The following is a 12661-nucleotide window of genomic DNA, read 5'->3' as shown; positions in this document are numbered from 1 at the left end:
GGTTGGGGGAGGAAGGGGAGGCTTGGAGGTGGAAGCATAGGTTGATGGCCTGTGAGGAGGAGTTAGTGGGGGAAGTTAAGCTTTTACTCTCTAATGTGTCTTTACATGATTCTAGACAGGATGTTTGGTTTTGGCGTCCGAATGCAGGAGATGGTTATACTGTTTGTGGTGTGTATCAAATGCTCATGAGGCAGAAGATGCACGTTCATGATGACGTGTCGGACGCAGCGTGTCATAAAAGTGTTCATTTGAAGGTTTCTATCTGTGTGTGACGTCTATTCCGCAATAGGTGGCCAACAAAGGACAACTTAAGGCGACGTGAAATTATTCCCCTCGACTCTCAACTTTGAGTTTCAGGGTGCAGTCAAAATCAATCAGCAACACATTTAATTATTCATTGTCCTATTTTTGGTTCTCTTTGGCAACACGTGAAAAAATGGCTTGACGTGTATTCTCTGGATCCCCAACATGTTGTCAATCATTTTTATCAATTCAGATTTTCTACCAGAGGATATACTCCTCGCCGTTCATTCCTTCATATGATTTGACTCTATTGTATTTGGGTCCTTTGGAATGAACGGAACCATCGGCTGTTCTCTAATAAATTTAAATCAATTATGCAGCTTTTGGAGAAGGTAAAAATCACTTCACTTACCTGGTTAAAAACTAAGAATGTTTGCTTTCCTTTCGGTTACCATATGTGGTGGCAACAACCCCTTATTTGTTTGGGGATTCGCTGACCGTTGGTTACCATTTTTTTGACTTATCAGGATTAGTTGTTGTAATTTTGGTCTGCTTCTTTCGGCACGTGCTAAAAAGCAGAATTTATTGTTAATATATCTCATTTTGGTTTGTTAAAAAAATAAAATAATAAATTCAAACGTTAATACAATAAAAAAAACAGCGAGAGACGACGTGCTCGTCTTTTCGCTGGTATATATAAGGGTTAATTATGTTTCTGGTCCCTATAAAATAGCGACCTTGTAAGTTTAGTCCCTACTTAATTTTAATAGCATTTTTAGTCCCTAATTTTGTTTTTCTGCACTGAGTATTAGTCCCTACTCAATTCAAATTTGTTTAATTTATGCTTAAACTCTTAAATTTTTGAACAATTTTTTGCAGACATGTTTAGAACATTACTAAAAGTTCGTCCGCAAAAAATTATCGCAAAATTTGATTTCTACATCCAGATTTTATTACTTTTTATCTTTAACTTTTGTCGTTTTAAAAAATTCATATTTAATTCATTTCATGTCAGAAAATTCTAAATTTTAGTAAACGAACCTTTCATAGTGTTCTAATCTTGTCTCAAAAAAAATCGTTCAAAAATTTAAGAGTTTAAGGATAATTAATCAAACTTTGTTTTAGCAGGGACTAAAATTATAAGTAAATTTTTTTTATAGGGACTAAAAATGCTATTAAAATTAAGTAGGACTAAACTTACAAGGTCGCTATTTTATAGGGACCAGAAACATACTTAACCCACTATACAAAGAGAGAGAAGACGGTTGAATTTCCTAATCTCATCCTATTTGTTTTTCTTGTTTTTCAACCCCAAACACTTTTCAACCCCAAACACACGCCAAAAAATAAACAACAAAAAAATAAATCACTTTCTATATCGCACACAACGAAACGAAACCCTAGCGAAGACCCTTCTTCATTCTCCCTTTAAATTCATTCCCATGTCTTGATTTCATCTCATCAATCAGGTCTGTTTCAATTTATGTTCAATTTCAATTTTTCTGTTTCAATTTTACCCCTTTTTTCGACGCGTTTACTTTTTCTGGATGTGATTGGTTCATATACGTTCAATTGTAGATTGGTATTCCAGATCCAGTATTAATATTGAGGAGTGTTGTTTTTTTTTTTTTTTGATTTTTTTCATTGGGATTGTGAATGAAGGAAATGTTTTGGGTTTTCAATTTGCATAGTTTATTTATTTATTTTTTAATTAAATCGAGCTAAAGTTTTAATTTTACTTGGTGGGTTTGAATAATCATTAATATGTTTTTTGTTTAATCCCCTTTTCGATAATCTAATCATGGGGTTTTACTAATTCATGCGAAAATGCATCCGAAAGTACTAACTTTGTTTGAAGGTTTGAATATTTGTGGCATGCAACATCATCTGTTAGATAACTTAGCTTAATTTGGGTAATGATTTAGGGTACAATTACAATCATGTTATGTTAAGTCCGTGTTTGACTAGAATTTATTTTTTAGTTTTACTTTGGAAAAGCTTAGTTATATGATGTGTGTATTGTTTAATTATGATCCGGTACTTTTATGTGGGTTCCGATATTGTTGCCTGATTTTGTGTGACAGCTGACAGCAGTATTACTTGTTATTTCGGTTACTTGCTAAGTATTCTCTATGAAATCATTGAAAGAAGAAATTTGTGTAAATTTTTTTATTTGCAGGTTTCATGTAGCTGGCGTATAGAGTTAATCAACAAATAATTGATGGATGATGATAGTAAAAATGGATAACATGTCTGCTCCCTCATCACGGGAGCGTGCGAAACACCTTTATGAAAAGGTATTCATTTTTCTCTCTTTTGGTCATTCACTAAGCTGAAAACATTAATATTAGAAAGTAGATAGATACTAGATAACCAATCAATGTCTTGTCGGTGCAAGTCTGTTACAGTCTTCTAAGCTAAATATAGTAGGAATCTGGTTAGTTGGTGTGATAGATAAATGAGTGCCCAGTGCCCTTTTTTATTCTAAAGAGCGGATGACTTTACATACGGATACACTTCGTCGTTGCCCAGAACTATTACTTTATATTATGTGCTGCTTGTTAAAGTATCTTGATTTGAACATTTGGTGCACTGAATTTCAACTTGAAGCTTTACTGTTTGGCTACTTGGTCACAACTATAACGTCGAATGCTCTTCCCTCTCTTTAAGAATTTTGTTGTCTATTTTGTATTTATGATTTTATGTTGTCGAAATTGAGTCGTCAAGTCTTTGAATATCTTATTACACAAGATTTACATTAGTTTTATTAACCAAGAGAACGACACAACTTTGGCCCTAATTAGAATAGAGTATAAAACTGCTCATCTATAAATAATTTTCCAAGAAATGAGTTATACGTTTAAATGAACAAGTAAGATGTTATTAAGAATTCTTAATGATCCTGGATTGTCACCTTAAAATCTTGGATTGCCACCTAAAAAATTAACATATATTCAAAATGAAAAATATAGCAGGGCTTATAAGATACTGTTTTTAAAAAAAAAATTACTTCCATAAGTTTTAAGTGAGATTATTGTCTGGCTTGTAACATTTCAATTATTTGCTACTTAGAACCTCGAATTGGAGAGTAAGCGCAGGAGGTCTGCTCAAGTGCGAGTCCCGTCAGATCCAAATGCTTGGCAACAAATGCGTGAGAATTATGAAGCAATTATTCTCGAGGATCACGCTTTCTCTGAGCAGCACAATATTGAATTTGCTCTTTGGCAGTTGCATTATAAGCGGATTGAGGAGTTTAGGGCATACTTCAATGCCGCTCTTTCTTCTGCAAAATCAAACCCGTCTCAGGGAGGGAAAGGCCATGTGCGACCTGATCGGATAACTAAAATAAGGCTGCAGTTTAAGACTTTCCTTTCAGAGGCAACAGGATTTTACCATGATCTTATCATGAAAATCAGAGCAAAGTACAGGCTTCCACTTGGTCACTTTGAGGATGCAGACAATCGGATTGTGATGGAGAAAGATGGAAAGAAATATGCTGATATGAAGATAGGTTTAGTATCTTGTCATCGTTGTCTGATATACTTGGGCGATCTTGCTCGTTATAAAGGAATGTATGGTGAAGGTGACTCAATAAACCGGGAGTTCACAGCAGCTTCTAGCTACTACTTACAAGCTGCATCTATTTTGCCTTCTAGTGGAAATCCCCATCATCAGGTTTTGCATTCTTCCATTAATTGTGATATTTTAAATGTTGCTTAATATTTTAGTTGTGGTGTATAGCTGCCATAATCCATTTTTTTACTTTTATGTTCTTATCAGCTTGCTTTATTGGCTTCATATTCTGGAGATGAGCTGGTGGTTATTTATCGCTATTTTCGTAGTCTGGCTGTGGATAATCCATTTACAACTGCAAGAGAAAACTTGATAGTTGCTTTTGAGAAGGTAATGCGACCATGTGTCTACTCTTGTGATGTTCCACTTTTTCGTCCAAAATGTTTGAAACTGTTATTGAGTAGTTTGTACTTCTTATTTCATTGTTTTCCTCATCTTATGGATATTTCTATCTCAATTTCTGCATGCGTACTAATTTATTATTGAGTATGAGATTCATTCAATTTTACTGTTAGTGTCTTATAATTGTGCAGGCTATACATTTCAGATTATGTTTTTGCTTGTTTTAAATATTATGCATACCTGTCTTGGATTGATGAAAAGAGCAGCCCTTTGAAAGCCAGTCTGTTTATTTGGCATGGATCATATTGTAGCTTAATGAAATGGCCTTGAGTTGATTCTATGTTTTGTTTCATGTGTTGGTGTCTGGGGTGTCTTGATTTTTTTGTTTTTACTTTTCACCCTTTTGTATAATTTGTTTATCGTCTCTTACCGTGATATTTAGCATTATGATATAATTCTGACTGGCTATTTTTACAATTCAATGACAGAATCGTCAAAGTTTCTCTCAGCTACCTGGTGATGCCAAAGTTCTTGCGGTCAAGGAATCTTCAGCAAGACCAACTGGCAAAGGAAGAGGAAAAGTTGAAACAAAACTTTCAACAAAGGCAGCTAGCATTGATGCTAGTCCTAGAATTGAAGGAGCATCCAGTATACGAGAAACTTATAAATACTTCTGTACTCGCTTTGTCCGTCTAAATGGAATCTTGTTTTCTCGTACAAGGTATATATATTCTGAACATTTTCAGTTCGTATGTTATTAGGTGCATCATTGCTAGTGATTTATCTGTTCTGACTGTCATTTTTTTTGGTTTTCTTATACCGTGATGATAGCCTCGAGACCTTCAATGAAGTTCTTGCTGTTGTTAGCGCTGGCCTGCGTAAACTTCTGTCTTCAGGGCAAGATGAAGAACTGAATTTTGGCATTGATGCTGCTGATAATGGGCTTGTCATTGTCAGAATTGTCTGTATCATAGTATTTACAATTTATAATGTGAATAAGGAGTCTGAAGGTCAAACTTATGCCGAAATTGTACAGCGTGCTGTTCTTCTTCAGAATGCATTTGCTGCTGCATTTCAATTGATGGGTTACATAATAGAGAGATGTGCTGAGCTGCGTGATCCATCTTCTAGTTATCTTTTACCCGGCATTTTGGTTTTTGTTGAGTGGTTAGCTTGTTATCCAGATCTAGCTAAAGGTAATGACGTCGATGAGAATCAGGCAACTCTCAGATCAAAATTTTGGAACCATTATATATCCCTTTTGAATAGACTGCTTTTGGTTGGGCCTATGTTGGTTATTAACGAGGATGAGTCTTGCTTTAATAACATGAGCAGGTATGAAGAAGGGGAAACCGAAAACCGACTTGCTTTGTTTGAAGACTTTGAGTTAAGGGGGTTTATTCCACTGCTTCCTGCACAAACTATCTTGGATTTTTCTAGGAAGCATTCCCTTGGAAATGATGGTGAAAAAGAAAGAAAACCTAGGGTCAAAAGGATTTTAGCTGCAGGGAAGGCTTTAGCAAATGTTGTTAGTGTTGATCAGAAAGTGATATATTTTGATTCAAAGGAGAAGAAATTTACAATTGGTATTGAGCCTCAAGCCTCAAAAGATTTTGTTCTTACTACCTCCTATTCAGGCATGCTCAATGCAGAAGACTTGCTGCAAGAAAATCCAGGAGACGAATCAATTGTCGAAGTTGTTCAATCAAACGAAGACCAGTATATGGAGGGAGATGAGGATGATGAAGTTATTGTTTTCAAGCCTGTTGTGTCTGAGACGCGAGCTGATGCGGTTGTCTCATCATGGGCTCCCCATGATGGTTTGGAGCCTGCTCTAAAAGCATTTGGAGGGGATTTAAAATTTCATGTCAATTCTACTTCCAACCCTCTTAATAATCTAAACCTTCAAACTTCGCCTGTTTCTGTTAGCAGTATGATGCCTCAAAACCTGCAACCACGACAAACATCAAGGCGGATTGAGGAGGATATATCTCTTGGCAACAATTTTAAAGGTCTTGCCTTATTTGAGAATGGGCATGTAATGAAAGATGGCCTACAAGAAGCTGTAGGCTTCCCAAACCACGCAGCACTCCCTATTCCAATTCAACAATCTGTCGCTGCTGATAGTAATGGTGTGTTTTACGGTCTCCCAAAAGCTTCAGAATCTGTGGTACCATCCAAAGTTGATGCTGTTGCATCTTCTGGAGTAATTACTGATAATTTATCTGGGATGACAACATCAGCCTTGCAAGCTACTTTGAGAAAATCCCCAGTCTGTCGACCTGCTAGGCACCTTGGACCTCCTCCTGGCTTTAGTCCCTTTCCTTCTAAACAAGGTAGTGAATACTCTATTTCAGATTCAATAAGCGGGAATCCTATTATGGATGATTATGGTTGGTTGGATGGATATCATTTGGATTCATCATCTAATGGTTTAGGCCCCACTGGGCCTCTGGCTTACTCTCAATCAAATTCTCATAAAGTCAGTAACAATGGATTTAGTGGGACGGTCAGCTTTCCCTTCCCTGGAAAACAATTTCCGTCTGTGCCTCTTCAGGTTGATAAACAGAATGGTTGGCATGAGTATCAAACATACGAGCATTTAAAATCAGACGCAGATCAGCAGCTGCAACCTCAACAGCAGCTCACAAATGGAAATCAGCAGTTTCCTCCTCATCCTGAGAAATTTCAAGGACAATCAATTTGGACCGGTCGTTACTTTGTGTGATGTCAGTATGAGAATATAGATGGTATGTTGTCGCATGGATTAATTGCTTTTTGTTTGATGTCTTCCTTTCATTCTGTTTAATGTTTCGGATGGCTAACACAATTATGTATTTGAAGGATTATTGTGGATGGGCTGCATCATTTTGCTACTCATTCAAACTCCAGCTTTGTGGCCTTGTTATTGGATGTTGTTGGAGTTCCTTTGGCCTTGACTTGTTGCAGGATGTTGCTACTACAAAAGGTAAGTGCCAATTTATTCTTCATTTTGTTGGTTATCTTTGACTTTGTAAGACTTAAAATTTTGCAAATCAGACCTCCATATTCTGCTGTTGAATTTTAGTCTTGGGTAAAAAGGGCGACTTAGTGGCTTTGAAGATCCCACTGTGACCGAATCCGTAAAGAATCAGACCCTATGTGGATACATTGTAGACAGCTTTATCTTGTATTTTCAAGAGGCTGATTTGGTCTTGGTTTAAATATCTAGTATTTCTGTTTGGGCCTGGTCTCTAGAAATAACTTTCAAACTATGGTGGCAGGTTCAGAGAATTTTGTCTGCTGCTGCTTAATTTTTGAATAATTCTAACTTTTTTTCTTGCTAATTATTACAAGATTATGCTGAGGACTCTCAAGCCCGGACGAAGGAAGATAAACAAGCATCTTTACAGTTCAAAGTTCTTAAGAAGTAAATGCCTTGTCTGGTTCCATTGGGGTGGATAGGTGGTGATAAATAAAAGACTAATCATTCAGTCGTGTTGGAGCTTGTGTCTTTTAGAAATGGTGGTGTTACAATGGTTCGTTCAAATATCGAGGGGAGTTGCCATGATGATGCACCTATAAGAATCGTTGTTAACAACATCATCTGGTTGCAAATGATACTACATAGTGCTTCAGACTATATAGTTGGGAAAGTTGCTAGGTAAGAAGTGGGTGTCAAGTTTGGATAATGGGATATATATGATATATAAGCATTGTGGGGACTCACTTGAGTTAGTGAGTTAATGTGTTTAGTTGTTGCGTCTTTGTTAAGGATCATAATGATTTGTTGTGTTTGATGAGTGCTATATGGTTCATTTTCATGTTTTTATAAGTCGAGGTGTTGGCTCGAACTTGCAATTTGCAAATAAATTGGTATGTATGAATATACAATGACATATCATTTGGATTTGGCATTTTTATTACTGGTCGTGTTAGTTTCTTTTATTTTTTTTATGTTATTCGGTTGTACTTACAATATTATTGCTATGATTATTATTAATTAGTGCCGATAATGGTTTTCATATTATTGTGGTTTTCAATGTTTGGAATTGGATTGAGGTGAACTATGGGTAGGAAGATCTAAATTGGTTCTCTTTTTATGTAAACTTTGGGTGGCATTTAACATGGGAAAGTGTAAAACTTTTCCACCATGGGTCAGTTTGATTTAACCATTTGATCAAATGGGGAACACAATTTTATCATGCTCTCTCAACACTAATATTTTTTTTTTCACCATACTCTTCCTTCTTTCCTCTTCTTTCTCATCTCCATTTCCAGCATCCCCAAATAATAACTGTTAAGATTACAGATCAATCAAATATCCAGGACCAAAACATCATATTCATTTCGAACATCAACATTATAAATATTTTGCATGGGTTGAAAATATCGATCACTGACCTGTGTTCATTGATGAAAGATAAATACTTTTTACAGATCTGTTGCATTTTCTTCATATGTTGATTTTATTTGGAGGCTTTTTAGTTATTGCTTTACCATAGTGACACCAATCTTCATCTCTTCAAAATCACTTCTCTTTAATCATCGATGGAAGCTCTGAGCAACTTTTTTCAGATCTGGATTGTTTTTACAAACAGATTTGAAATCTTCAACATTTAAATTTGGAATAAATGCCATTATATAAGAAATGCCATCAAATAATTAATTTATCAATCCGTTGTTTGAAAGGAAACGAAGATTTTAATTTGGTTACCCTAACTCATTTAACAGTTTTTTCTTTTTAAGGAAACTCATTTAACAGTTTTATCTCTTGTATTGAAAAAGTTGAACATTTTTAAGTTAATTGACTAAGTTATTAACTAAGTCGATGATATCCATGTTTCATCTAAAAATCAAAAGTTTTAACATGTATAGAGTGAAATAAACCCATTACGCAAAGCCAATTAGTTTCACATTGATGACTTTAATATTCACCGCCTATTGTTTCTATAAATAAAAACCAGGATGCAAAGTCCACTACAAACAATAACATTAGAGGGACGGAGTGAGAAGGGTGGAGGAGTGAGAAGGGTGGTGAGAGATTGTGTGTTGGATGTCTATGATAAAACTATTTATTTCATTTAATCTAATGGTTAAAAGTGGAAAAGTTTTCGCCTTTTCCATGGTAAATGTCACCTAAACTTAGATGTTGTTGAAGTTTTTTTAAAAATAAAGGGACATGATTTTTATGCAACTGTAATGTCACCTAAACTTAGATGTTGTTGAAGGTTTTATAGCACTACAAAATGTTTATTATATAGGAGTTAAGTAGTTTAGAGATTAAGCTATGATATACTTACAGAATGAATATTCTAAATAATATTTGTTCTGGACCGGTCAGAAGATAAATCACACGTTGACACATGGTCTCACTTACACCGCCTTAAGGCTCCGCGCCTAAAGGAACACACCAACTTTAATGCACTGTATCGCATATGAGCACGTCCTTGATGACAGATCATCTTACATTATTCTTAGCATGTTTTTCAGTCATTTTCAGTAGGTTTTACCAGCAAACCAGAGGAGTATTAGATCAATTGCCTAAGATTTCGGGATATTTGTATTGTTTATTATATTTGAGTTTGTAATTCTATTCTTCCTGAAACATAACAATTTTAGGGTGTTGATGTAATTAACGACGAAGTTGTTAGGTTTGTATTTTGTGATTGACCGTATTTTGTTAAAACAAGTGTCCAAGAAAGATGTTGGAGAAGATGTCTTGACATGTTGGTAGGACATCATAGCGTGTCTTGTTTCGCCTTCTTGGAAGATTTGTTTTAAAGCGTGAGATCTCTGAAGATTATATGAAGATATGATACACGTGGAGTGTTGACTAAGAAGCGTGTGTTTTCTAGAACCAACAAAGGGCGGTTTAAGCTTTGTCGTGTTTCCTAATAATGATGTCAAAAAATTTAAGGAAACAATATATATGCATCCGGAATATTGTGTTGAAGAGCGTATTGGATCAACTGTGTGTTTAGCTCGATTTACTCATCAAGCCCATGCTATTTTTAGGCTATATAAAGGAACACTCTAAACCTAAGAAGATCACTAAAGCTGAAATTCTGAAAGTGTCAATTAGGGTTTTAGTCTGTCCATTGTTGTTTGTGAGCCGCTCTTGTATCACCTTGTTGCTAGAGTTGGACTGATAGTTGAGTTATAATTGTAAATCGATTCATTAAATGAGTGAATCGATTCAGACATCAAAAATACAAGCCATAGACCTATGAAGATCGATATGATTCATTGTAAATATGAATCGATTCATGTGAACCCAGGATGAAGAATGATGCGATTCAGACTTTAATGAATCGATTCAGTGCAAGTCAGGAAGATTTTATGATGCGACTCAAAATTGATGCGACTCAAAATGTGATGAATCGATTCAATAGTGATTCGATTCAAATTTTGGTGAATCGTTTCATTTAAGTTAGAAACTTCAGATGATACGATTCAAAGCATGATGAATCGATTCAGTCAGCGAAAAATGAGATATGACTGATTTTCAAATAAGCAAGCAATACACATGACACAATTGAATCCTAGGACAATGAGACATAGATGCTGGGTGCTTTAACATGCTATATGCTAGAAAACTAAAGAACAAAACGATCATCAAAAGGTAAACTAAGGAACATCATTAAAAACAAAAACATTATCAAAAACAAATAAAGTAAAAACTATGTAGGCTTCATATGCTGGAACCTCTTGCAATTAGAAGAACAATGGGCTTGCATTCTAAGAAGCAGGGTCTTAAGAAACAATTGTCACATCACTCATCATATTTTCTCTTCATTATGGAGCAACATCAAAATGGAATACCAAATTATTGTGGAGAATTCAACTTGGCTTGTAGGAGATGAAATGAAGATCAATTTCTGGCTAGACTCTAGATGTGGGGAAACTCTTGCTCAAACCTTCAATGTAACTGTTCAAGTGCTCCAACAACTTCTTCCCAAATTAAATAGTTACATTATAAATCATCAATGGCACATCCTTGAAGATCTGCAAAGACTCTTTCCTAATTTGTGGTTACTTGTTACTTAAGTAACCATCCCATTACATTGTCAACCATATAGACTGGTTTGGAAACATAGTGCCAAAGGAGATCTTGACTTGAAAGATGTTTACAATTTTAAGAAACATCATTTTCCAAAAGATCCTTGGACTAAGAATGTAACGTCCGTTTCGATTATTTAATTATTTTAAATGAGTTTTAGAATATATTTATATGATTAGTGTGATTTATAAGATTTATGTGATTTATATGATTTTAGAGAAATTTATGAGACATTGTGACTTATTTTATTGTTTAATAAAATAAGATTCGAAAATAAAATAAATATTAAGTTGTGGGGTTATTTTGTGTAGAAATATATTTGTTATTTGATGTAGAGATATATTTGTTATTTTGTGTAGAGATATATTTGTTATTTTGTGTAGAAATATATATGTTATTTGGTGTAGAAATATATTTGTTATTTTATGTAGAAATATATATGTTATTTAATGTAGAAATATATTTGTTATTTTGTGTAGAAATATATATGTTATCTGGTGTAGAAATATATTTATTCAGTGAAGAGGTATATTTGTTATTTGGTGTATTAATATTATTAAGTGGGAGGGATATATATTTAATTTAGAAATAAATAAGATTATGAGGAAAAGAGTAATTTTGAGGTGTAAGAGAAATTAGATGAGGGGTTATAAATAAGAGAAGTTAGGTTTAGAAAGACATAGAACGTACGATCAGTTTTTGGAGAAAACAAGGTTTAGAGAGAAGAGAGAAGGGTTGCCAATCGATAATTCTAAGGTAAGGGTGAGACTAACTTTCAATAATATTAAGTCTGTAATTCTGATAATTAGATTTAACATGTTGTAGGTTGAGTTTATGAGAATTTGAGAATTAGGGTTTTGAGAGAGATTTGATGATTAGATGATGAAAACTTGTTGAATTGATGTAGAAATTGTGTACAGACCTTAGATAATACATAGGATGATTATTGGAAGTAGTTTTGAGGTTAGAACCATGAGATTAGGTGAAACTTGGAGAAAATTTGCATTCTGCCCGAATTTTGATATTAAAACTGGTATTGATCGGTGCAGAATTGGTCTTAGGTGTAAACACAAAAGTTGTAGGTATGGATGTTAGCTTTCTAATGTCGTTGGTCTCACGTCAAAACGATTTATAGAACTTGAGTTATGGTCAAATTACTGCACGTAGGTCACAGTGAATTTTTATGGACTTTCAGCACAACTTTTCCGAATTTAAAATGAAAACTGGTATTGATCGGTACAGAATTGGTCTTAGGCGTAAACATGAAAGTTTTAGATAATTTTGTTAGCTTTCTAGTGGCTTTGGCTTAACGTGAAAATGATGTTTGGTCTTTGAGTTATGATGAAAATACTACAGGGAGGTCTCAGCGGTATTGCACAGTGACAACATTCTCTGTTTCATGTTTTTTGTTTTTGCGTTTTGTTCATATGTTTCTGTTTTGAATTGATCTTTGTTGTAAAC

General features: G+C 34.6%; 1 protein-coding gene across 1 annotated transcript; it reads left to right on the top strand.

Annotated features, from left to right (window-relative positions):
- The first annotated feature begins 1519 nt into the window (after positions 1 to 1519).
- On the top strand, positions 1520 to 8063 carry LOC146937559 (nonsense-mediated mRNA decay factor SMG7-like). Its single transcript, XM_085751820.1, has 8 exons — positions 1520 to 1712; positions 2423 to 2540; positions 3316 to 3918; positions 4024 to 4146; positions 4647 to 4879; positions 4990 to 6908; positions 7003 to 7126; positions 7495 to 8063. Exons 2-6 carry the CDS (start codon positions 2469 to 2471, stop codon positions 6884 to 6886), a joined length of 2928 nt encoding a protein of 975 aa, XP_085607946.1. The 5' UTR covers positions 1520 to 1712; positions 2423 to 2468; the 3' UTR covers positions 6887 to 6908; positions 7003 to 7126; positions 7495 to 8063.
- The last annotated feature ends 4598 nt before the right edge of the window (positions 8064 to 12661 follow it).

Source organism: Medicago sativa, chromosome 3, assembly GCF_051527215.1.
Source record: "Medicago sativa cultivar Bolivia chromosome 3, Bolivia_mono, whole genome shotgun sequence".
NCBI lineage: Eukaryota > Viridiplantae > Streptophyta > Magnoliopsida > Fabales > Fabaceae > Medicago > Medicago sativa.
Note: the sequence above shows the minus strand (reverse complement) of the source record. Positions and strands in the feature narration are given on the sequence as shown.

Excerpts from the sequence above, each read along its gene's own strand:
- LOC146937559 (XM_085751820.1), top strand. The coding sequence starts at position 2,469 with ATGATGATAGTAAAAATGGATAACATGTCTGCTCCCTCATCACGGGAG. Across the intron at positions 3,919-4,023 it reads GTGGAAATCCCCATCATCAG|CTTGCTTTATTGGCTTCATA; the intron begins GTTTTGCATTCT and ends TGTTCTTATCAG. Across the intron at positions 4,880-4,989 it reads ATCTTGTTTTCTCGTACAAG|CCTCGAGACCTTCAATGAAG; the intron begins GTATATATATTC and ends CCGTGATGATAG.